At 36.7% G+C, this 27,173-nt stretch overlaps 2 protein-coding genes across 2 annotated transcripts in view; one reads left to right on the top strand and one right to left on the bottom strand.

Annotated features, from left to right (window-relative positions):
• LOC109051526 (brefeldin A-inhibited guanine nucleotide-exchange protein 1-like) overlaps positions 1-7,069 on the top strand; it is a 49,818-nt gene extending 42,749 nt beyond the window's left edge. Inside the window, 8 exon segments of the mRNA XM_042714275.1 lie at positions 125-263; positions 1,489-1,558; positions 1,694-1,814; positions 2,163-2,302; positions 2,593-2,761; positions 2,991-3,129; positions 4,942-5,059; positions 5,773-7,069. Coding sequence (XP_042570209.1) covers positions 125-263; positions 1,489-1,558; positions 1,694-1,814; positions 2,163-2,302; positions 2,593-2,761; positions 2,991-3,129; positions 4,942-5,059; positions 5,773-5,952 — 1,076 coding nt within the window. The 3' untranslated portion in view covers positions 5,953-7,069.
• An 828-nt stretch (positions 7,070-7,897) lies between these two features.
• LOC109051497 (centrosome and spindle pole-associated protein 1-like) lies at positions 7,898-25,642 on the bottom strand. The gene is given in 28 exon segments (XM_042714904.1): positions 7,898-8,578; positions 9,382-9,532; positions 10,047-10,129; positions 10,912-10,975; positions 11,117-11,160; positions 11,579-11,716; positions 13,370-13,509; positions 13,822-13,997; positions 14,122-14,139; positions 14,385-14,498; positions 14,577-14,735; positions 15,287-15,436; positions 15,522-15,643; positions 16,004-16,090; positions 17,272-17,419; positions 18,325-18,436; positions 19,679-19,763; positions 19,994-20,112; positions 20,249-20,598; positions 21,442-21,499; positions 21,600-21,696; positions 21,800-21,879; positions 22,962-23,254; positions 23,784-23,897; positions 24,165-24,245; positions 24,442-24,545; positions 24,667-24,736; positions 24,842-25,642. Coding segments are annotated over 28 exon segments (3,435 nt in total). The 5' UTR covers positions 24,917-25,642; the 3' UTR covers positions 7,898-8,375.
• Between the last annotated feature and the right edge of the window lie 1,531 nt (positions 25,643-27,173).

The raw sequence follows: 27,173 nt of genomic DNA, 5'->3' as shown, positions 1-27,173 counted from the left end.
AACAACACACATTGTTCAAAATACTGAAGACTAGAATATTTTGTGTATATAGGCAGTTCACTGAAAATGCATATGTGAATTATGACTTCAGGTCATGATCTCAGTTGCTCTTCTCTCCTCACAGATAATGAGCAATTAGCGAGATCAGGCACTAATTGCCTTGAAAATGTGGTCATTCTCAATGGTGAGAAGTTTAACGCTGAGACCTGGGACAAGACCTGCAACTGTATGCTAGACATCTTCAAAACCACCATCCCACACATGTGAGTTTTCACCCATTTGATGGTTTGATGTTTTAATAAGGGGTCATTTTACAAAATGAATGTTAATAGTGTCCCTCTTATATAAATGTTTAAAAATGACTTAATGCCTAGATAATGGTCATTTATTTATATAGCTTTTTTAAATCTTGAACAAAAACTGATGCTTTCTTTGTAAATGCACATTCAATAAATAAAAAAATAAAAAATAGCATTTAGTTCTTTATTCTCTATACCAAAATCAACCCTGTTAACATCATATTTTTACCTTTCTAAAATAATAATCTATTCCACAATAAAAGAAAATGTCCTAATGGCTTTAATCTTTCAAGAATGTGAACTCTTTAAGGACAAATCTCGTCTTTATCGTGAATAGGCATCATGATCTAAAAATATCAACCCTGTTACCATGATTTTGTAAAGTAAACAACTGATTATTAAATGCTCTATTTGTAGAAATATGTGCATTTAAAATTCTCTTTTAAATAAGTAGAAGTGTCAGCCCTGTTACTATGATTTTGTAAAGTAAACAACTGATTATTAAATGCTCTATTTGTAGAAATATGTGCATTTAAATTTTCTTTTGAATAAATAGGAGTGTCAGCCCTGTTACCTTGATTTTGTAAAGTAAACAATTGATTATTAAATGCTCTATTTGTAGAAATATGTGCATTAAATTATCTTTTGAATAAGTAGAAGTGTCTGCCCTGTTACTATGATTTTGTAAAGTAAACAACTGATTATTAAATGCTCTATTTGTAGACATATGTGCATTAAATTCTCTTTTAAATAAGTAGAAGTGTCAGCCCTGTTACTATGATTTTTACTGAATATTTGTGGAAATATTTACATTAAATTCTAATAAACATGTTGTAGCTAAATTAACTGGTAAGTTTCAACCCTGTTACTATGATTTTGTATATTCAATGATTGATTATTAAATGCTTGATATTTGTAGAAATATCTGCAATAAATTGTGAGATTTGTTTTTAAATAACTTACACGGAACGTCAAATGTAAAATAAAGCTGTAGAACTGTCAGCCCTGTTACCATCAAATCCTGTTACTGTTTTGGCATAATTATGTAAAGAAGACATAATTCTATTTAAAAATAAGTAAATAAATAATTTTATCTATTTAGCCTGATATGGCAACCCATATCATTAAACCATAAAAGGCACCTGCTGCGTAGCATGACCCCTCTAACCTAGCTCTGTGTTGTTTTCAGGCTGTTGACGTGGAGACCGGCTGGTACAGAGGGAGATCATGTGACTCAGCTCGACTCTGATAAACAGCTGGTATGCAAATAAGATTTCCAGTCTGTGCTCAACGTTTAAGTGTTCATGGAGGGTCATCCCAACCAGATGCTCTTCAGTGCTGTATGAGTTCATTTCATGTTATAACATTAAAAAGTACTGATCTGGTGCTTACAGGACTCCATTTCCCAGAAGTCAGTGGATATTCAGACTCGGTCAGATGACCAGCAGTCAGTGAACAGTATGGAGAAGGCTTTGGCTGACAACCGCAGGCAGAGTCAGTTCAGTGTGGCATCAGGCATCATCCAGATTATCCAACCATACAGATCATTCTTCTATATTGATCTTCACAATATTTCTTTTTTGGCTCCACAATATTTCATAACTGAAAGATTTGAAACTCAACTATTATTATTATACTCATTACTTATAAGTTTTTGCAAAAAAAAAATAAAGCAGTATTTGATTGCATAATGCCACAAATGACCAGCTAGAATCGAGAAAATCCAGAGAACCATGTAATAATCCTTAGTGATTTTCATGAATTGAATTTAACAATATTATTTTTTAGCCTGATTTCATAATGCACTCAGAGCATACTGACTATCAGCTGGTCATTTTGTGTTTCCATATGCGATCTCCCCAGAAGTCCAGGAACAGCGGCTGTTTGCAGCTCTGCTCATAAAGTGTGTCGTCCAGCTGGAGCTCATTCAGACCATAGACAACATTGTGTTCTTTCCTGCAACTAGTAGGAAGGAGGATGCTGAAAATTTTGCAGCAGCACAGGTACCATTTAAGGATCTTCACAAACTCTGATTATGAAATATATATATTTGGGATTGCGAAATCCATCAATCCATCCATATCATCTTCAGAAATGTTTGAGAAAAATTGAGAAAATTCGGTTTACATTAATAATAACATATTAAAAGTAATATACTACTACTACTAATAAAAGAATAAAAGCTTAAAAGCCCTTATGCTAGGCCACAACATCATTTAAATGGTTATGAAGTAAAACTTTTGATAAAGTTCTAGTGAGTTCTGCAGTCTAAGTGTATTGTGTTTTCCTGCAGAGAGATGCTTTGGGCGCTGATGTACACGTGGATACTCAGGACCAGGGAATGTATCGCTACCTGACCTCAGAACAGCTGTTTAAACTGCTTGACTGTCTTCTAGAGTCTCATCGCTTTGCTAAGGCCTTTAACTCCAATAACGAACAGAGAACCGCACTGTGGAAGGCTGGTCAGTACTCGTGATCATTTCTTTGTTGTTAAAAACTTGAGATGCAATAAATATATCCATTGTTAGGAGTTTATTTCTCCTCATTTACAAAAGCCGCCACATAGCTTACAGGTCACGTCGTTTCACGTCCTCCGTTATCAGAAAGAGCCACCTGTGTGGCCTAATGGAAAATCTGTCACATCTGGCTTGATTTCTTCAGAGCCCATTGTGTCTCTGTGTGTGTGATCAGGTTTCAAAGGGAAGTCGAAGCCCAATCTGCTGAAGCAAGAGACCAGCAGCCTGGCGTGTGGCCTGCGCATCCTCTTCCGCATGTACACGGACCAGAGCAGGCAGGACGCCTGGGAGGAGGTGCAGAGGAGACTGCTCAAGTAAGACATTACTGGAAGCACTGTGCTCTCAGGCCCTCCAGCCACGCAAACATTATTCGGCTAATTACATGCTCATAGCTTCTGCTGTCTAACATAAATCAAACAACTATCAAATATTATAAGATATTTCTATTTCAAATAAATTAAGTTATCAAATATTATCTTAAAGACCATGGGAAATAAAAAAAAAAAAAAAAAATTTGTGGCTTTTATTCCTTTAGGGTAAGACTACTTTTTTTCTTTTTTTTTTTTTTTTTTTTTTAAGAAAAAGCTTTTATTCAACAAGGATGCATTTAATTGATCCAAAGTGATAGTAAAGACATTTATAATTTATACAAGATATTTCTATTTCAAATAAATTAAGTTCTTTTGAACTATTTATTCATTAAAGTAACCTGAAAAAAAAATTATCGGTTTCCACAAAAAATAAAAAAAATAAAATACTAAACCGTTTTCAACATTGAAAAATAAGGATCGTGTGACAATGTAGACTGGAGTAATGATGCGGAAAATTCTTTTTAATAATTACATTTTAAAAGATATTTAATTAAAAACAATTACAATTGCTTTAAATTTTAAATATATATATATATATATATATATATATATATATATATATATATATATATATATATATATATATATATATATATATATATATATATATATATATATATATATAAACAGTTTTCAAATAAATATTATTTAAATGAAATATGTATACACACAGACTAAAAAATTATAAAACACAACAATAAGTAGCAGCACTTACTATTCTGGAAAAATTGACCAAAAATATTGATGACACATTCTGTACTTGCTTGTATATTAAAATTTTATCCAAATATTTTATATCCAAAATATATCTGAACACACCACCAACTAGTAATGACAAGTAGCAAATTGTGTTCATGACTGTAGCACAAATTAATATTGTGTATTTTATAAAAAAGGAGGGATACAGTATGTTCTTGGCATGTGTGTCCCATCCATCATGTGACAAGTTTCCGGTTGAAACAGGATCTACAACGAGGAGCAAGACTCTGCTCCAGTATAATTAGGATTCTCTTAAAAATAATGTCCAGTAGAACCCTACTGGATGTTTTGACGGGACGATCCAGAGGATGTCCTGCAGGAACCCAGCATGCAGCTAGAGCCAAATAAAGACTTCATGTCTAGAATCTAAAAACACCTGGACTTCAGAAGCGCAGCACATTAAAAGCAATGTTTGTTTATTTATATGATGGACAAAGGCCACTCTGCCTAATAATTCCTGAAGTGAGAGAGTGGGTTTGCTTTATTGAATTGGGGTTGGTGCTCTGGTGTGGATCCAACAGAGAAAGAGCGTTTCATGCACCATTAGGGCATCGTTTTGTTAGATTAGCTGAGTAACAGACATAAGCGCTTTAAAACGAGAAACACACTACACTGAGCACTAATTTCATTCTATTCAATTCTATTCTATTCAATTTGGCATGAACACAAGTGTCCCTGACTCTCAGACTTCACTGCTAATAGGGTGTAACCATGAGAAAGAGGCCAGGTCAGACTCGGACTCCCTTGTCTTCAAGAAGACTATCAGAGACACTAATCATTGGCCCAGTGCCCCTACAGACATGCTTAACCAGGCTAAAGGGATTTCGGAGAGATTAGGTCATGATGAGTGGGCAGATGGGGGTTACATAAGACAAATGAGGGGAGGAGCATATCAGAGGTCATGGCAGAGGTCACCAAGGCTGTATTCAAGATCTTTGTGGAATATTTATGTTAAATCCTCTGTGCTGAAACGCAGTTTCTCTTTCTGTTTGTTAGCGTGTGCAGTGACGCTGTGGCTTACTTCCTGACCCTGACGTCTGAGAGCCACCGCGAGGCCTGGACCAACCTACTGCTGCTCTTCCTTACCAAAGTGCTCAAGATCAGTGATGACCGGGTGAGTGTCTGATTCACTGCTGATACATGTGTTCAGTCCAGCATTTCCCAACTGAGGCTTTGCAAGCCCCTAGTGGTTCATGATGGAACTGCAAGACTGTTCGTGAGATTTCTTTGGAAATAATGTTTAAAACAAATGTAAATGATAAAAAAAACAAAAAACTTTACTCTTATTGAATATTATATTTTAACATGGATATTCCAAGTGCTGACGTCTGATATGTACCAATGACCAGTTGAGCATTCCAGCCTTGACACTAATAATAATTGCTCGTAAGTGAAAATTGGTTATATGAAGTTTTTGATAAATATTGTATAAACTATATAGAATATGTAAATATATTTCATATTATATATAATATATATTATTAATAAATAAATATGTTAAAATATTTCATTCTTAATACATTTTGTTTTATACATAAAATATTTCATTCTTAATACATTTTGTTTTATACATTATAAACACTATCGTTCAAAAGTTCGGGGTTGGGAAGTTTTTTTTTATTTATTAATTTCTTAAACACATTCAGCTGATCAAAACTGACAGTAAAGATTTTTGTAATGTTACAACAAAAGAATTAAATAAATGCTGTTCTTTTGAACTTTCCATTCATCATTTTTTCCACAAATTTAAATCCATTTAATCTGATTACAGCAGGGCATGCGGTGAGAAAATGTTATGGAATTCAAATACATGTGTTTTCTTTGCAGTTCAAGGCCCACGCGTCCCGATACTACCCTCTGCTTTGTGAGATCATGCAGTTTGACCTGATCCCAGAGCTGAGGGCCGTCCTGCGCAAGTTCTTCCTGCGCATCGGATTGGTGTTCCAGATCACCCAGAGTTTGGAAGCAGATCAGCCATCAGGCGCCCAAACTCCCAACGACGCCTAGAAGAAGCAACAGCAGTGCCTGTTCCTGAACACCACAGACATGCAGTGTCTCCTCTTGTCATCTGCAGGACATGAGCATCTGATCTCCTGCAACCAATGAGGAACGAGGAGATAGAAAAGATGGACTGCGTTAGATGTGATGGTACTAATATCAAACCCCCGCCCCGCCCTTTCAGGGTATGCTCTGGACAAACAGCCAGTCCCAGTTCAGGAATTACGTCCCATCCACTGGACAAATGACCAGGCCTTGTATAATAGGATCAAATTATCTAGAACATCATGAGGATGCTGAATATCGCTACTACTAAACAAATGCTTGACCTTTGAGATCTTCAAAAGGTCCAGATATATTTCAAAACAGTGTCTTGGCATTATATTAAAAGCTGTTTGAAGAATGACAGAAGGGTTGTATATCAAGCAATGTGATGGGATGTTTCTCAAGTGATTCACTTTTTTTTTTTTTTTTTTTTTGCACTGCTGATGGCTAACATTAGCATGAATAACCGAAGAAACTAGTTGTACAGAATTCCAGCTTTGTAATATAATCTCATAACACTAGATTTTGTTTTCTGTATCTTTTTGTTTGTTTCTCGGATATTTGCTGCACTTGTTTTCTTGATCAAAATGCACTGGAGATTTTTACTTTTGTGATAAATTATTGAACTATGCCATCTTTCCCTCCATAACTGTCCAGCTGGAGATTTCTAATACGATATGAAGTGATTAGTTCGATTTACTCCATTTTCTATATTGCTGACACTTTTTTAATTAAACACTGAGGGCAACTGAGATCCTTTAAAAGGAAAAAACTGGAACTTAAAAATTTAGGGCGAGTTAAATGTGAGCTGCATCCGAGTCACTGGTTTGTATCCCTGTTGGAAGTTAGGCTTCACTCTACGTGTACAAATTTTTTTTTTTTTTTTTTTTTAAAGTTAATATATTTAAAATCTTCTTTTTGGTTTTGGGGGTGGGTTGTATTGTATAGAAATTAATGATAGCTGCGCTTTAAAACTGTTGATGGAATAAAGATGTTAAGCATTCCTGGCTAGTGAGGGTGACTGTAATGGTACAGCCCTGTAAAGTTTTCTATATGGAATAAAATGATCTGTACAACTCTATACAGAACTGGTCATCACCACACATTCTAATCAGGTCATAGGTTAATAAAGTTTTGGAACTTGGTGCATTTGCTCTGATGAATTTTGAATTATAAAAGGGAATTCCAATATTTAAAAAAAAGATTTTCTCAAACACTTAACTTGCAAATGTTCTAAAATTTCAATTTCAAACTAACTTTTCTTTTGAACTTTATATTCATCAAAAATTCCTGAAAAAAAAAAAAACGCTGTTTTCAATGTTGGAAAAAAATCTGAAGACTGAAAATTCAGCTTTGCCATCAAAGGAATAAATTACATTTTAAAATATATTTAAACAGAAAAGTGTTATTTTAAATTGTAAAACATTTTACAATATTATTATTGTTTTTACTGTATTTTAATCAGCCTTGGTGAGCATATAAAACTACTCCAGTAAAAAAAAAAAAAAAAAATTTAAAATCTTACCAACCACTACCTTTTTAACAGTAGTGCTAAAACTATATTTAAAAAAAAAAAAAAAAAAAAAAAAAAAAAAACCGATTGAATCACTAGCTGATGTAGGGAAATATGAATAACGGCTCAGTTGTAGAGAATTGCAAAATAAGTACAAACTGAATTCACTTCAAAACCCACTCAATTGCTTTGGATAAAAGCATCTGCTAAATGCATAAATGTAAATGGAAGCCAGACATTAAAAAAAATAAAATAATAAAAATGACAAATGGCCACACCCACTCTTACGGGAAAAATAAGGTGGACAGATCAAATACAAAGAATAAAATATTTATTAAAGAGTCCATCAAATGGCCACGCCCTCTCTTACGGGAAAAATAAGGTGGACAGATCAAATACAAAGAATAAAATATTTATTAAAGAGTCCATAGACATTACCTTACATGCTTATTACATTAGCTTATGTTTTCAGTTAGACTGTAAGCTTATGTTTGCATAAGCTCATATTCCTACTTAAAATTCATGTATCATAAAACATTCATTAAAAATGAAAATCTAATTACATATTACAAGATTGGACCTGACAAACAAACAGAATTCATGCAGTTTACACATTCATACAGTCACAGTATGAAGCATCAAAGTGAATTTCTCCCAGACTGCACTCTCTGACCGGAGGGAACAGACTCTTAATGCTACAGGAAGTGTTCCAGAACTTTCTAAGTGCAATATTTCATTCACATCAATTGAAAGTAAGACAGAAACAAAGAAACTGGACTTATAAATCGTCAATGTTCATCTTTGGTCTCAAGTATACAAGTTTGTATGTACTTGTATAAATAAAATAGCAAAACTGTCATGTTCTGAATCAGATTTAACCATGATAAGTGGACGGCCCTTCCCAATCCTGCCCTATGCGGTTTCGGCTGGATGGCCTGCGACTGCCCGTGAATCTCTTCAGTGTTTCTGAGGAACTAGGATGTAACCAGGGGTCTGTGGCAATGGTGTCAATGGAAATGCCGGGTGAAGGAGAAGTCTGTGGCCATAGCTCCTCCCCTTCCTCTGTTGACACTTCCCCTAGATAGCACAAAAAAAATACATATCTCAGTGCTTTGAATTACATTGATGGCTTTGCATTTAGCAAGCTAACAGCTCAGCATAGCGCTAACTCATTAAGAAGAGCTTTTGAGTAGCTAAAACAAGATATCACAATTTACATTTTTTTTATCTTTGTGTACTTTGGATTCTAGACATATCCATCCCTAAAAATCAGGCAAAACAGCAAACTGTAGTTGGTTGTGTTAAGCCCAAAGTATTCTTCATTTTGCAAACGGTGCACATGCCATAAAATGTCAACATCAGCATACCACTGTTTATGTGCAGCCCAATGTTGCTAACCTTGCATACTCTATACTCTAAGCTCACATATAGGCCTTGAATTTTTTGGAACTAATTACTTTGTCCACAAAGTGGCAGCACTGGCCCAGGACATTGCAATCGAAATAGATAGATGACAACAACAGACAAAACGCTTGTGTGAGGAGGTTAGGAGACACCCACAAATCTAGTTTAAAAGAGTACAAAGAGATTTTTATCACCCATAACTTCTGGAGAGAAATAGCGCAGACACTGGATAAAGTTTAATCTTTCTAGTGCGTATGCGTTTAGTTAACTTTGAAAGGCCCCAATATACTTAAAGTGAAATCGAAGAATGAACTGGTGTGATGTCATTTCGAACAAACATTTAGATCAGACCAAAACGGAGTTCAAAAGAGTTTGCCAAAGAAAACTTTCCAGAAAAGTTTGCTCTGACTGGTAAACATGGATGGACAAGACTAACCAATCCTAGGTGATCTCCTTTCAGATTCAGAGCTCCTGACCTGATCTCCAATCATGTTCTCTCATGTTGTTCAGCGATGTCATCTTGTTCTTTGTGCGCTCCCTCAGCCGCTCTATTTCTGTGCTGGTTAGCGAGTGCAGAGACTGACTGTCAGGACTGCTGTCAGGTCGAGCGTACCTGTTTATCACATCCTACCGACAAAACAAAAGTACAGTCATTCAGTACTGTTCAGTCATTCCATGCACATTCTAGCTCTGTTCCAAATCCCAACCCAATGGCTTCTAAATAGTACGCAGGCTTTAAAGATACCTTGTTTTGACCAAATTCTAAGGCAGGATGCATGTAATCCATAATGCATGGCAACAACTGGAGTTGTTGCCTATGTAGAGCTTTCCAAATCAGTCAATTATGAGGTTCCACTGTACTGCTAGATGGACATGTTTGACAATTGCATTCACAACTCACATCACATGTCTTTTGCAGAATCTCACACAACATTGCATTCTAAAAATGTGGTGCTCAAGTTTAAAAAGCATGACTCTATACCTTGCCCATTCTACTGTCCCACGTTCTGCACAAATGGCCCCTTGGAAGGTAGCTGCCCATGTAGGAAGTAGTCAGCAAGTCAGCTAGGTTTCAGAACAGAGCTAATGACTTTGCCTTGGTCAAGTGAGGTTGTATTTGTATATAACTGGGAACTCTTACTTCAGACATGTCTGTCTTCCTAACTGCCGCTCTCGCTCTCTGGTCACGCCAGGATTGTAGAAGGAATGAATCGCCACTGGGGTCTGTGTAGAAACAACTGATTGGTTATTTACAGCTGACAAATGTTTAGAAACAGCAGGCTCTGCAGTCCCTCCTCTCTCGCTCTCTCGAGATTATCTCTAGCTCCATCATGCACAAGTCAAGCAATCGAAGCTTGGTAATTGAAACTGAGCAAATGAAATGGCATTTAATGGATGAGACTGAGACGGTTTTGGGAACTCATTTACAAGGTGACTGCTGATCTCTCTGGGGTGCCGCTGTGGACAGGCATTATCCTCATCCCAGAGTCAATCTCTCTTCTGTCTGGTATTCATAGCTGTCACACTAGCTGTCATCCGTCTCTGGTGGCAGTGACAGCAGCTGTCTGACGGCATTGTCACGCATTGTCTGCTGCTCATACTGACACATTCACACCCCTATACTTGTAAAAACTTCCCATAGACGTCTATTGTTTCTAAATGATGTTAATCGATATGCCCCAACTCTAATGCTACCCCTGAAATGTCTTTTAAATTAGATATCACATTATATTACTAAATTAAATATGAACTACAGAACTAAATGTCACAATAACAAGTTTGGCCTTCACCAGTACAGCAAAACACTTCATGGCATAGGTTATTATGATGATAGTTCACCCAAAAATTAAAATACAGTCATTATTTACTCACCCTTATGTCATTCCAAACCTGTATGACTTCATTTAAGTATGTATACTGGTGGGTGTACATAAAAACATATAACATGTACATATACTGGAGGGTGGAAAACACATCCCTCCGTTCTTCATTTTATGGGAACTTACCAATAAAGGCGCTCTCTGAGTCTAACAGCAAGTGTCTGCCTGGATCCAGTGCAGAATTCAGCCTCTGGGGGGGGATCAACACATCAATAAAGACGTCAAGTCAATAACCAGAATCATCAGACAGTGCTAATAGAGTGCAGATACCCCTTAAAGGGCTCACAGAAAAACAGTCGAGATTTTTTTGTGGTGTGTAAACTCTACTCACTTGCTCATGATGCCGCTGCCCTGAAGACACCACGTCAAAGTAATCTGCCCAGGAAATACAGGTACTGTATGAGTCTGCAGTTTTTTTAATGGTTATTTATATAATACCATTCAAAAGGTTTTTGAAAGGCCTATTCAGTCCAAGAACGTCAACAAAAAAGACCACTTCAACTACACTACCACTTCAAATCAATGAAATCTTTAAAGCAGAATGGATTCTGATTGGCTGTCAATGTTTTGATCTTTCTGCTCAAAAGAATGGGAGGCATTTATGATTTTCTCAACTGGGGAAAAAAAAAAAAAACGTTTGAAAGCGAACCAAAAATACATTATAGTACAATCATTACTGTGAACGTATTACGTATTACATTCTCTATAACAGACTGACCAGCAGCTCTGACACCCATGTACAACAGTGATATTGTGAACATATTACGTGTTACATCCTCTATAACAGACTGACCAGCAGCTCTGCCCCTCCTCAGGCTGTTGATGGTTCGTTGCTGTTGGCGTAACAGAGCCTGTTGCTGGATATCTAGACTGTGGTCGTCACTGGGGGGGTCAGGATACGTGTGCCGCACCTCCTCACGAGATGCACCATCTGAAAACGCAAACACACACAGATGAGAGTCATCCTCTCCTCCAGGACTACAGATAATACAGGGGTGTCGAATAGAGATATTAAGAGGAACATTTACAAACATTATCCAATCACAGAAAACACTGACACATATAGCAAAGTGTTGTCCATCCCAAATGACAGGAGAACAGCAGGTCTGATATGGCCAAACCAGTTGGCACAGCGATGCAGAGAGAGAATCAGAGCATGACAAGGGCATGGAGCCGAGCGCTGAGTCACGGTTCACAGAGAGGCTACTCATTTCTCTCCTGCTGGGGGGTTTGATGACTGATACGACCGTCCACCCCATGAGGTGGGCAGATGGAGAGGAAGAGCTGGTGAATCCATCTTCTGAGCAGAGGAGAAGGTTAAAGATTTTCATAAGCGACATTACAGGAACAGACATTGCTCTAGGAAAACACATTAGCATTTGATACTATATTAGCATCAGGACATTGGACATAAATTAATCCTAGTTTCACTCGGCCATATCCAGGTTTTTGGTCTATGGATGCAAGCCTCAAAAACATTAAGTTTCATATAGATAATCTCCTGTTTAAACTTTAGATTCTCCATTAGCGTCTGCTCCAGCAATCCCTGCAAGAAGTCTATCACAGACAGTGTTTTTTTTATTATTATTTATATACAATAACAATTTTTCACATTCTGAATTCGCTTTAATTAGCTTTTATATTTTCAGTTTTTTTATAGTTTAGGTAATTTTATTATGTTTTTTTATTTATTTATGTATCCATTTTTATCCATTTTAGTTTTGTAATTTTTGTACTTTAACTTGACATTTAAATTTTTTTATTATGCAAGTTTTATAAAAGTTTTTCTCTATTATTTATACATTTTATTTTCAGCTTCTTTCATTTAATGTGCAGTAAACAATTATTTGTTGTTAACATTAATAACCTTGATTACAAAAAGCTACTTTTTAAAACTGATAGTTCCGGTCCTTGATTCTGATTGGTTGAGCTGCGTTCGAAGCTGTTGTAAATTACACTACAAACATACATCTTTGTTTACTTCTGTGTGTTGCCACTTTGTTGTAAGTACAACTGTTTCTGAGGAACTACATTGTTTGGTGGAAGAATACTTTTTTATTTATATCATTACACTTTATTTGCTCTGTTTTATTCTGTGAAACCTTACTACGTATGTATATGGAATAATCGTTTTATAAAAGCAATAAGCCTTATTGCTTTATTTTATTAACTTCCTCCATCCACCTATCCATCCATCCAGCCAGCATTCTGGGTCAGGAAAATAAAGTTTGACTCAAAAACCAAAAATCCTTTTATGGCAACTCGGTTCACTTGGCAGCCGTCTTGGCATAAAGCATATTGCTAAACTCGTTTAGCCAGTGTGGTAATGTGTGACTTTTATAGGTATTTGAAGAGCAGATGATAGTTTTTGGTGTTACACAGAAGCTAACAAAGGATCAGGGTGTGAGTAACAGGAAATGAGCGTTGCTATTGGTGGATATGCGAATGTAATAAAGGCCGGCGAATGGGATTTTTGGGAGCCATCACGGCTGTGATGAGTCTTTATGAGAGTGAAATTACAGACCTATTGAAGAGCTCTGTAGAGGTTTTTCAAGCAAAAGACAGGAAATTCTGTCACATTCACCTCTGTACTTCAGACGGTTAAACTCCTGCAGGTTCTGCATGTTGACCGCTGCAGTGGTGTGGGAATCCGGCCTCCTGATGGGGACTTGTTTGCGTAGTCTCGCCACTTCAAAAACATCCTCCGGGAGGTGCTCTTTTGACCTGTTCAATATGCAAGGCATAAGGGTCAGAGGGACAAAATAAACCTTCCCAGGATGATCAAGAGCCCAACACAAAGCATCTACCATTATTCTGAAATGGTTTATTTTATGATAATTAGCTGTTGACCGTACATTATCCCATATTACATGGCTACTTACCAAATAAATAAGGACAATGGTCAAATATACAGTTCAGTTGTCATTAGTCCAGAGAATATTGTTCATTTAAGGTTTTTGTGGGGGAAATAAACTTTATTATAGGTTCTAACTAACCACACGCGTTCTGAATGTGTGCCTGCAGGATGTTTGCTACCTGCTATGAACAGGAGGGGTGTGATCATTTCTGTTAGACTGCATCAGTTCTCCCTCCAGACGTCTCTGTTCACTCCGCAGCTGCCTACGCAAGGCCGACAACTCCCTGATCACAGAACGTTTTTCTTCTAAAACACAAAGTCAGTATACAATTCAGGGATACGGTCCTTTACAGCTCTGGTGGTGGCGACAGGATAAAATATATGTAAATATATTACCTATATATATATGATATATATATATATCCTATATATATATATATATGTTACGGGGCACTTATATCTTCCCATCGAGAATGCACTGCTGAAAAATATCGCACCTACATTAAACAAAACAAATAAAAAGAAAACAAACAAAACACAAATTAGTCACTTTACATGTTATTCACTTAGATGTTCCTATCTAAGTTAAGGGTGTTGTCCAGAATAAGCTGGAGTGTAGACCCTAAATGGGTGTTTCTTCAACTTTTGGGACATTTTTCCATTGCAGGGGTTGGTTTTTGTTATTAATATTAACAAACTGTAACTTTTTATTTTGAAGTAGTTGTGCGCACGTGTCACTCACAGACAGAGTAGCAGAAGAGCGGTGGCTCTCCTCCGATAGAGGTCTGGGCGTCTGCTGACGTAGTTTCCTCTGCAAGGCTGGTAGGGGTGGTGACGGTGCCCTGTGGACCTTTTGCTATTTGAGAATAATGCGTCAGCACATTGTGTGCACATATGAACAAATGTAACATACTTGATAATGTGCACTCTTCACCTCCTCCAGATGTGTCTGTTTCTCTCTCTCCTGCCTCTTTCCCAGGGCTTCGTCCTCCTTCTCCTCCGCTTCTTTCCTCATTTTCTCAGCATCTTTACGACGCTCTTCGGCTTGCCTAATCAAATATTCAACAAAGAAAGCACATCCTGTGGTTCTGTACTTTGTCTTTCAACTTGCACTGTGTCATTGTTCATCTAATTTTCCTGTCATTTTTCCATTCATTTCAATAGGAATCTACATCATTTCAATAGGAAACTGGAATTTCACAGGATGGCGATAGAATTTCCTCATACAGATTTCACATTGGATTCAAGTTCGACTAACAGAAAGCCAGAAAATTACATGTTTGACAATGAGTTGTGCTTCACAGACATTGGATATAAACCTTTTCTGGCTGTGAAATTTCACCACAATTTTGCCAGTGTAACTGCTGGTACAGTATTATGACACCATTACGATGGATCTTTCCATTGACTGCCGTTCGAATGTAGCTGTTTGTTAGGGATTAAAAGGGAAAGCTTTTATCAGTTGCCGTTTTTTGTGTCACACTTTGTTAGGACACTGTGTGAAGGCTTTTAGAGGATAGACTATTTCAAGCTTAACACACTCATATGTTCAATGTGGGTCAAGACCAGCGCTTCAAAGTAAATACATCTTCCTCTTGGCAGGCCATTTTTGCAATTCACATGATGTAACTGCAAAATAAGAACCTCTTTTTCTTTCTGACGCTTCTTCTCCTGCTCTTCCTCATACTCTCTTTGGATCCAAGCTCGCTGTTCGGCCAGCCGTCTCTCTTCTTTCTCTTCCTCAAGCCTGTGCCGTTCCCTCTCTTCTGCCTCGTTTCTCCTCTTTTCCTCAATCTGTTTATCCCAAAGATGATGACAAAGTGAGACAGCAGGACGAAAGCACAGACAGCAGAATCCAAAGCTGACTGAATGTCCGTACCTGTTGTTTCAAGCAATCCTTGTACTTTTCCTGATCGTGGAGCTGCTGTGGAGTGGGCAGTTCATTGAAAAGGTTACCCCGGGCTTGCACAGACGGCTGAGAAGAACAAAAACCTGCAGGTTCTACAGGGGCAGAAAAGATTTGGATGGATTGCATGCAAAGGTCTTTTATTTGTAGCTTCTGAAAGGTTTCATAGTATCCACAATCAAAGTCAGAGGCTTTTTTTTATGTAAATATACATAATTTGTAATTTCTAAAATATACATTTAGCTAAATTTATATTAGTTTTTAAATATACATTTTATATACAGTATACCATCATGGACCACCAGCTAATAACCTGCTCTAAGTGCATGTCGATGCAGATATTAAAAAATTCAATTCCATTTAAATTCCACTCTAGCTACATACTTTTTGTGAATGCGAGTCAATTTGTAATTCTGTGGCCATGGTACTTGATGCATGAGGTAAATTTCTGTCACCTGTTCTAGAAGCCTCTGGAATCCTTGCTAATCTGCCTCCGGAATCATAAGCTTCCACGTTTGTTTTATGCATTTGTTTCAAATCACCTGGAAACACAAAAACATGACATTGCTATAATTTATACCATTAATTTTCAGTATCAGTTTAATGATAAAAAATACAGCATACACAAATTATATACATTTTCTGTTCCCAATCCAAAATCTGTGAATTAACTGACACCACTGAGCAACTGTAAGTGGAAAGATTGTGATTTACAGCACAGTTCAAAAGTTTAAGGTCAGTAAGAATTGTTTTCTTGGAAAGACATTAATAACATTATATAAAAAAATATATATATTTCAAATAAATGCTGTTCTTTTGAAGAGTCCTGAAAAAAATGGTTTCCACAAAAATGTGAAAAAAATGTGTGTTTTCAACATTGATAACAATAAGAAATGTTTCTTGAGCGCTAAATCAGTATATTAGAATGATTTCTGACAGATCATGTGACACTGAAGACTGAAATAATAGCCGGTGAAAATTCAGCCTTGCCAAAGGAATAAATTACATTTTAAAATATATTAGAATAAAAAAGTCATTTTAAATTATTAAAATGGTTCATAATATTACTGTTTTACTGTATTTTGGATCAAATTTGATCAATGCAGGATTGTACACCAAAATAAAATGAAAAAATAAATAAAATAACCCCAAACTTTTGAACTTCAGAACTAAATTTTTTATTAACTACAAAACAAGATTTAATAACACTTTTACGTACCCCTTGTATCTGCTTAAGTATCTCTTTTCAGTGATTTTTCCAGTTATTCATGATAACTCTGTAAACACTCACAAAGAATGATTCTAGCTGCTGAATTATTTCTAAGCAGACTAAAACCAGAAAAAGAAAATCTCATATTTACTATCAGAATCACCATGATTATTTCTTGACCTTTTTCTTCATTTTTGTGATTTCCATGACCATAGAAACACTGACACATATAAATATCTGTGTCAAGTATACAACAACTTAATCAGGGCCAAACTAAATTAAATATTTAAAAATGCATTAAAATTTATTATTTTTAATTGATTAATGTCTTGCAGATTTCGGTAAGGGTATGTAAACGTTTTTAGTTTTTTATTTTGCATTTTGCATGCAGTACTCCCACTAACAGCCAACAATTTGCTGATCGCACTAATGAAAGCCTCATTAAACTGCAGTGATTGCAGCTGACTGTGGACAGGGAGGTGACTGAGTGTAGTGTGAACTCTGTATGCGTACTGATGAGGTTTCCATGATCATCCCTAAGAGGGGCTCCTGCTCCTGCTCTTCCCCAGGGATCGTAGGCCTTCATCTCAGCCTTTATTTTAGCATCATACAGCTCATTTTCCACCTTCTCGTGATGCCGTCTCTGCTGTCGTTCTTGAATCTGTGCACCACAATTTAGACAATTAGGCTTTGTTCACACTGCACATCGTCTGATTTGTTGTTCAAATCCCAAATAAAAAAAACAGAAACAAGTTTAAATCACATCTGACACATTTTTTTGCTGTTCAATCTACAAATAACTAAATAGATGAAAAAAGGATTTTTGCTGCCTGCCTGAAAAAACAAACAAACAAAACAACTTAATGTCAGATACTGTAAGAATGTGACATCAAAATCAAAGTAGTACTACTCAACATGTTGTAATCAGATCATCAGATCACCAAGAATGGTTTCTGAATGGTTCAAAATGGTTTCTGCCTGGAGCAATGGCTGCTGAGAACTCTGTTTGGCCATCACAGAAAAAAATAAAAAAATCATTTTAATAATATATTACAATAGAAAACCATTTTAAAGTGTTCTTTACATTGTAATAACAATATTTCACAATATTACTGTCTTTGCTGTATTTTTGGTCAAATAAATACAGCATTGGTGAGCATAATACTACTTTTCGAAAACACCTTACCAACCCCAAACATTTGAACAGTAGTGTTCACTCATTGAACTTTCATCTAACATCATTTAATAAATTAATATTATCTCGAAAAGTAGCTAGTTTTAATAAATGTATCTGTATCATCACTCCTTAAATTATTTAATGATTTTGGTTCAATGTCTGAGGTTTTGATGTCATAATTCTGACATAATCTATAATTAATATTCAATTAATTGTAGTAATAAAACGGTTAATTAAAAAAATGTTAATTAATACATTATTGGTGATTAAAATGTAAAGCTGTGTCACCCTGTTTCTGCACCTTTCCATAAATTAAATTTAAATTATTTGCACCCTTTCTATGGCATGAGAATGAATTAATCTCATCTCATAAATCATTGTGAGAGTACCTGCTGCTTCAGGGCTTCCTGATAGCTAACAGCACTTTCCTTGGCCTGCTGCAGCCTCTCAGGAGGAAAGAACGCTGGTCCAGAAGAAACAACTCCAGCATGGCTGATCGCTCTGTGGAGAGACAGAGATGAGCTTTATGTTTATTCTGTTGTATTCTGTTATAGCTGAATAAATATGCCCCCTACTGGTACCTCAGTATATAATACATATTGTCATTTCAATATGTATTGTTTTAAAGGGGTCATATGATGAGATTTCAAATTTTCCTTCCTGTTTGGAGTGTTACAAGCTCTTGGTGAATAATGAAGATCTGTGAAGTTGCAAAGACTAAAGTCTCAAATCCAAAGAGATATTCTTTTAAAAGTTAAGACTCGCCAACGCCCCCTGAAACTCCATGCCCCCCTGAAACGGCTCATTCTAACATGCCCCCACATATCTACGTCAGTATGTGGGAAGATTTGCATAATGCCGCCCAGATGTTCACGCAAAGAAAGAAGGCGTACCTTTTATTCTCGTTGTAGTATTGTTGTTGCCGCCGCCATGTCATATAGACACTGTGTGTTACACTGTGAAAGCGAAACTACTTTGTTTGGCCTTCCAAATGAGGATGATATCCACTTCATCATAACTGGAGCTTATCCGTGCTGGTCCCTGAGGAAATACATCAACCTTGCACTGTGGATCGCCGAATGGGCTTTCACCGTGGACGAAGCGGCGTCCAGCCCGGGGTCGTCACATGTGGTCGCTGCAAGCACAAGGTATGCTCCTTCGTAGAATCCGTCTCAAGCCGCCCGCATCTGCTCACTCAAGTCGGCTGTGGTTCACTTTAGAGCGCGGCTCACTCAAGGACGGGGTGTGTGATGCTGTTTCGCTGAGAAAGCGAAACTACTTTGTTTATGCCTTCCAGAAGAAAACACGACTAGAAATCATGTTTATATCACGTTTATAATGGGTTTTATGTTTATGTCTCGTCGCTCCGGCCGGACAAGGCGTGGGGCATGTTTAGGGGCATAACATTTCCGTCACACGTTTTAAGAATCTTACCAAAAACAACTCGATAGATAGCCAACCAAACAAAACCACACTTCGCTTTTCAGAGCGATGAGCCTTGTGAAAATCGATGCATTTCAGAAGGCGGGGCATAGAGAAGAAACAATAATCTCTGACTATCCCTGTCATTTTACAGACTAAACATTTCATTACACCAAATACACAAAATAATGTTCTTTTTAGCAGCATCATATGACCCCTTTAAATGAGGTGCGGCTAAATGACAACTCTGACTATCCCTGTCATGTGACAGACTAAACTCTGAAGCTAAATAATTGAGGTTTTGTGTGAAAACGTGCTTACTGCGTGAGGCCTCCAGAGGGAGGCTGGAGAATGGGCCACTGTGCTTCTGGAGGGATGTGTGCCTGCTGACCCACTGCTGATCCATCTAACACAAACAAAACAAACAAATCACATTAAACATGCAGTCAACAGATACATTCATCATTAAATAGCCAGGGACTCCAAACTATAATGTAGCTACTGCAGAAACAAATTTCATTTTGCAACATAACACTACTCATACTGACCAACAACACAAAATATCAATAAATGATAAAGATAATGACATACATTAGCACAGATGTATTTAGTTTAACCAAATATGATGCTACTTACAGTAAACCAGATTGGGGTCTAGAGGATTTCTAGCTCCATAATAGTAATATGCATTATCATAAGGAGTTTGATAGGAGTCAGTGAGGGAGGGACCCAATGGAGGACGCACACCTGTAATTCTGATATCAGAGAACCGACAGATTTCAATTAACATGTATAAAATCCTGTCTATAGTTTTATTAGAGCATATAATTAAATAGTTTAATTTTTGTTATTTTAGTGCAAAATCTAATAACATAAAAATCTTATACAAACCTTGGGGCAACTATCTCCCCCAGGGTTCTTGAGAGACTTCTGTGATTGTCTTCAGTAGCAAAGGTGGTGTCCTTGGCCCCAAACCCTGCTCCAGCCTCCAGACCAAGGCCTGATGTATTAGCCAGCCGGCTTAAGACAGTGCTGTGGTCTATAGATGGTGACTGGAAAGCAACACGAGGTCTCTCAGGGGGTGCTGTCTCCTTTGGTGCTTGTGGAGCTCGCTCTTCTTTGAGCCACCTGGCCGAGTCAGCCCTGATCTCCTCCAGACCCAACCCTGTGCGGTAGGGTACATCCCTTCTCCTGCCCCCATGTTCCAGAGTCACGGCACCAAATTGTTTGATTCGATCTGACTGTGAGAAACAAGGTGAGATGACTGTCAGTAGAAGCACAGTAGATGTTGCACAACTATGGCTGCAGAGAAAATGTGTGTCAAAGTCCAGTCTATTGGGTCAATCTCAAATTCTGTTCCAAAGTGCAAGAGGAACAAAAACATCTTCTTGCACGCTATATTACAAGTCTTCTAAAGCCATACAATTGGTTTGTGTGAGGTACAGGCCAAAATTCAAGTTGTTATTTACTAATAATTACCAACTTAGAATGTAGTGCATGTTTCGTATGAACTACTTTTGTTTTATTTATATATATCATTATGGACAAAAATTCTTATTGAGAACCATTTTAGAACCATTAAGAGTTTTTGCATAATGAATGTTTCAGAATTGAAAGAACTAATAGACAAAATTACAAGAAATATTTTGCATAAAATAAGCTTTTTTTTTTTTTTTGCTAAATATTTATGCTAAATATTCTTATTATTTTATTTATGAAAATGTCACCATAAAAAAAAATTACTAAAAAAACTAAAAAAAAGAACCAAAAAACAAGAAACACCCAACAATTAAATTCTAAAATTTACATATTTATATATATTATATATATATATATATATATATATATATATATATATATATATATATATATATAATTATATGTCGCTTATTAATTACTTGAAAAAACCATAAAAATATACATTATAAAATTAAAAATAAAAAATTAAACTTACTAATTATATGTCGCTTATTAATTACTTGAAAATATTTTTTTCTTATTCTTTATTCATTTAATATAGAAACAATATAAAATCTAAATAAAAACAATGAATATTCACAGACTAAAAACCTGAGGACCTTCACCTTTTTTTCTGGATCAACAGCACCTGTTGCAGCCACTCTCAACTCTAGCTCCTTCTCCCTGTAAAAGTGAGTTTATATGGTCAAGGGAATATTTGAGCCCTTAAAGGTTTTAATTCAAATACCCACAATCAGCATTTCAAATACTTGATGTTTCTCACTTCCTTTTGTTCTTTTGCTGTTCGGCTATTTGCTGTAGCAGCTCCAGTCTGTAACGTTCCTTCCTCCTCTGAGAGGCCTCATTTCCTTCAGTAGCACCTAAATAACCCATTCACAGGTCAGAAATTACACACATTTTTATGTATATATACTGTATATACTCTACATACAGTTTGATTTGACCCAACACTCATTGTCTTACCAATCATGAGTCCTGTAGCAAACTCAGTCATGTTCTGCTCGTTGACAGATCTGCTTTGGGCTGGAGTTGGTGCTTGTAGACTACATCAAAAATCACACAAAGGAACAAAAATCTCCATCCAGTGTCTTAAACAAAACCCACCCTGATCTCTGCAGCCCCGGCCAAACTATTACCTCACACACATCACATATTCAGTAAATTAAAGAGCCTGGGTGCAGAGCCATCAGAGGCTTTGAGCCTCCTCATCAACACCAATCAATACAATCCCACTGATAGAATGCACAATAAATCCAGCTGATCCACAAAAAACCCTCAAGTAGACTTAACAGAAAATCCTACAAAAGACATGAAACCATAAAGGTAAAATGAAGACTGAAAACCATCACACAATTTTTTTTTCCCCCACCACAGGTGGATTCGAAAGCCAACAAATTTATAGGAGGGTTTATAAATACAGACTTCTGCTAGACTAATTGCCACTTCAGCAATTTGATTCATTGCAGTTTTATTTTCAGTGAAAGACTGGCTTTAAACCCCAGTTACTCTAATTGCAGATCAGTGCTTGAGTTGAAGTGCTGTTAGGGTCTGTCTATTCTCCTCACAGCTGTCTGCATTAACTGTGTCTAGTAAGAACGACGTCAAATTTAACAGATTACAGCCCGTACAACCCTTCTACTTTCTACATTTGCTTATATTTGGCTCTTCAACTGTTCAAGTTATTTTTATTTGAATGTTGCTGTAGTGATGATTTTTCGCAGATATAGTCGGTTTGGTTGAGGTTGTTAATTTCACGTCCTCTACAAGTTGTGAAAAACATCATCTGCGAGTGTTGCTATTTGACATAATTGCAAAAACATATTTAAGCCTTTTTTGCCTGCTTAAACCATCTTCTTTCGATTTATACCTTATATTGCACTTTAACATAATAACAAAAAAGAAAACATTGATTATAAATTTGAATAATGCATGGGGCTGAATTACATAAATATCATTTTGTCAATGACATGCACTTATAATCCCTTTCATAATCCTAATTATAACCTATACTTTACAGAAGTCCCTCAAGTGAACGTTATTATTTTTATGTTTCCACAAATACAACCACATCAACTTCGGAGTGCCAGCAGAATAAACAGCAATAGAGAGAACATGGAAGATGCACCTGTGAGATCTGTTGTTGTGTTTTCCTCCTCTCCTGGTTTTGCCTGTTTCTTCCTGTACATTTCTATGCCTGTCCTTCTCTACAAGCTCCATTTCCTCATCAGAACTGGTGTGATCTCGGTGAGGGCCTCCCCAGCGATCAGGCACTCTAGAAATGGGCTCAGTCACAGTGGCAACATCCCTTTTTGAGAACACAATGTTCTCCAGGCTCTGACTGGCCCTTTGCGCTTGTACCTCTAGAGAACCAGCGGGGTACTTTGGAGAAATAGAGCCAAAGCGAGCTCTCTCCAGGGCCTGACAGAAACATGATCAACATATGCTGAGGATTCAAGGCAAAGTTCAGGTCTACAGAATTTTAAAAGAGCAGTTCAACCAAAAATTTAAATTTGCTGAAACTTTCACTGGAGGAAGCAAAATTGTGGATAGAGGACTTGCCGAAGGTGACAGTTTAAAGTTAAAACATCTTCATGATGTATTCGTTTCTTACAAATAAACAGCTTCTTGCTTCACAAAATATTAATTGATGGACTGGAGTCATGTTGATCACTTGTGGATTATTGTGATGTTTTTATCAGCCGTTTGGACTCTTATTCTGACGGCACCCATTCACTGCAGAGGATCCATTGGTGAGCAAGTGATGTAATGCTAAATTTCTCCAAATCTAAAATCTACATCTTGGGTGGCCCCAAGGTTAGTAAATTATCAGCAAATCGTCAATTTTGGGAGAACTATCCCTTTAAAAATTTTTAAATGGTTTGAATAAGGACATTTGGGAAGGTTACTTATTCCTAACGTTGATGGATAAGTCATATTTCGTTCAAACCTGTGGGGTAGCTGAAGTTTTCCCCATTTTCTGTGCTCCCTCTTGCCCTCGGAGAAACATATTATATTCCTTGTTCCTCTCATTCTGCAGTTTTTCCTGGGTAGAATCACAAAACTGTTACATTAACAGAATAAAACAAAACATTTCTATGGTAATAATAAACAATTAACATTATTCCTAGTATAAGACCTCTTTCAAATGTGTGCAGTCCAGCAAAACACTGGTTGCCACTAGATACTTTAATCAACTCAGAGTAAGCAAATCATTTTTCATGTCACTGAGGGCTTGCCAAACAGTAAGTGTGGATCTTTTTTTTGCAATGGACTGAAGTTTGCTGTAATTATGCCTTCGTTTACAAATGGACAACAAAAACATATTCACCTTACCTAAACCAAGATCTTTTAAACAAAAATACATAACAATGTACACCAGATGTGGATCAGCAATAATTTGATTTTTTTTCTAAGGAAGAAATAAAATAAATGAATGAAAACTATTAAAAATAATGAAAAAAATCTGATTAACAAACAGCAAAACAAACTACTTAAATATGTAGTTTAAAAACAAAAAAATAGGTATGCAAGTTATTTATTATACAGTATATTTCATTTTTTTTTTTTAATATTATATTATATTATATCAGAGGAGCATAGTGTACCTCAGACATGAAGCGCCGGTAATCAAGACGAAGTTCTTGCTTTAACTTTTGCTTTTTTCTTTCATATTCCTCTCCAAGAGGTAAACTGAGGCCAAAACTCTCTTCTGGAAATAAGACAACAATATGAAACATATCCAACAGCAAAAATGAGGGGAAAAATCCAATACCCAATATCAAGTATTTCCTATATGAATTTGCCTGAAATTATATTGAAATATATCCTGCCTTTGGTCTGTTTGAGTTGTGAAGGTTGTGTTTTAGCAGGTTTGATGTTCTCCTTGTTACCGAAACTTGTCTATGAAAGAAAGACAAACACTATAAATATATAGACATCAAAATTTTCATGTTTCAACACCCAAACACATCAAGCAGCACTATTTTAATTCGAATTTATGCTTACCTTCATCTCCATGTAAGGTGCTTCTTCTGTGCTCGCCCTTCTCTGCTCCTTAAAGTTGCTGATGTTGACGTTCATATTCTCCCAAACCAGAATCACCAGTTAATAAAAAGCTCCAGACAGACGAAGCTCTTATTAATAACACACGAGTGAATACGCTGCTCTCTGGGCATGGAAATGAAGAAAGACTTTGTTCAGAGGAAGAAGAGATGAAGAGGACGAGGAGTGCAGACGCTGCAGACGCAGAGGTTGTTAGGCAACAACTCAACACAACGCACGCGCCTCAACCTCGCACACTTCACACAATAGGTGCGTTCGACTTCATGCAGCACTGCGCAGACCAATGGCTGTCTGATTTGAAGCAGTGCATGCCGGTTAGAAATTTTGTCCGATTTGAGACGGCGCCGACGCCACAAAACTGTCACGTGTGGCATCAAAGTACCGCGACAGCGTTTCACTGACGGCACAGTGTTTCTGTTGCTCATGAAAACGTTTCTAAAACGTCTCTGTATTTGACAAATATTGCATTTAATTCACTTCATCTGTGATAAAGTACGCAAACACCGCGTGAGTGTCACTAACGGGAACAGAAAGTGTCCGGCTTGGCGTGTCTGTTTTCAACTCCTTGTTGTACTTGTTAAAAATCTTGCCTGTCCAGGGTTTAATCTGACTTTCGTTTACCTGAAACTTTTACGTGACCGTCTTAAAAGTGAGCATAATGTCAACCATACGAGACGGCTATTAATATTATCTTGCGCCTTATGTGGAACCACTGCTGCTAACAGAAACCATTCAAAAGTTGTTCTCACAGCTGACTATAATACATTTCAAAATAAAAGTCCTATTTTTACCGACAGCCCTTACAGAAATGACCATGGTAACCATATTCTTCTTCTTCTTCTTCTCTCTAGTATTAATGGCGGGTCGCAACCAATTTTTTTCCGGTGCATACCGCCACCTACTGTACCGGAGTGTGTAATTCATGGTTTTAGTATTTCAGGTTACCTTTTACTGATCCAAAAAAAAAAAAAAAAAAAAAAAAAATTTTTGGGGGGCCCTATATTTTATGGTCTAATCCTGTAGATTTAAGAAAGTTAAAGAGAGCTTCGTAACACTCCCATGTTTCCTCACTTATCCCCCAGTATCCCTTCTAAATTCCATCCCCGTCCTAATTCACATATCTTATCACGCAAGATGTTCCTCTCAAAATCAAATTTACTACACTTCATTATGACATGCTCGACATTTTCAGGAACATTACATACCTCATATTTATCAGACACACATTTTGTCATTAAATACAGCGTTGATTTTAACCCAGTATGTCCAAGCCTTAATCTTGAAAAGATCACTTCATCTCTTCTATATTTCCCTTTGAAACCCTTCACTTTAATAGATTTCTGAAATGCTGTAATAGTGTCTCCCTTTATTGTCTGTGTCCCACTTGTTCTGCCATTCGTCACTCACTGCTTTTCTAATTAATGATTTGGCCTCTCCTTTTTCCAAAGGGAACTTTCATTATTTCATCATCTTTTAGTTTTAATGCTGTCTTTGCAATCTCATCAGCTTTTTCATTTCCCACAACACCAACATGAGCCGGGACCCAAACAAATTGTACATCACCACCAGTTCTTTGTATTCTCAGCATTATTGTAATATTTCAATCAATAAATCATCTCTTGAGGTCTTTTTATAAACACTCATTCAAATTTTTTTTAAAGGAGGACCATGGTAACCATAGCTTCAGTTCCGATAAATAAACACTCATTAAATTTTTTTTAAAGGAGGAAAAATATCCAACGCTATCCACATATAGAATCTGGTGTAGTTTGGTGCATCAAGACATTTAATTAAATATATTTAAATGTTAAACAGAATGAATAGATGAGATCCATGCAGGTGAACTGCTCATATTGCCACAAATACAACAAAATATTTATTTGGGGTGTTTACTTAAGTGATACAATTGCATCTCTGAATAGAAGTCATGTACATGCAAATTAACTGAAATGCAAATTAGAAATGAATGTACCTTGTGGCCAGTCGTCCAGAACAGAAAACATGCTATGCTTGGTTCAGTCCAGCAGATGGCACAAACAAATGTCTGATTGTGTACAATCACTAATAATGCTGCAAGCAGCCACGTGAACGTCTGTTGATGGCCGAGCAGTGCTGGTAATCTGATTCAGATCAGCTGTTTCATTTTAGAGGAGTCTGTCATGAGATGAAATGTCATGTCTGTTTAATGCTGATGTGCACCTGTTTGTCTTTATCTTGAATTGTGATTTCAAAGTGCTTTGAAGATGTATCATTAGCATATGAAATCTTTATATTA

This window comes from Cyprinus carpio, chromosome A24 (assembly GCF_018340385.1).
Source record: "Cyprinus carpio isolate SPL01 chromosome A24, ASM1834038v1, whole genome shotgun sequence".
In the NCBI taxonomy this organism is placed as follows: Eukaryota; Metazoa; Chordata; class Actinopteri; order Cypriniformes; family Cyprinidae; genus Cyprinus; species Cyprinus carpio.
This window is presented reverse-complemented; position numbering and strand designations above follow the sequence as displayed.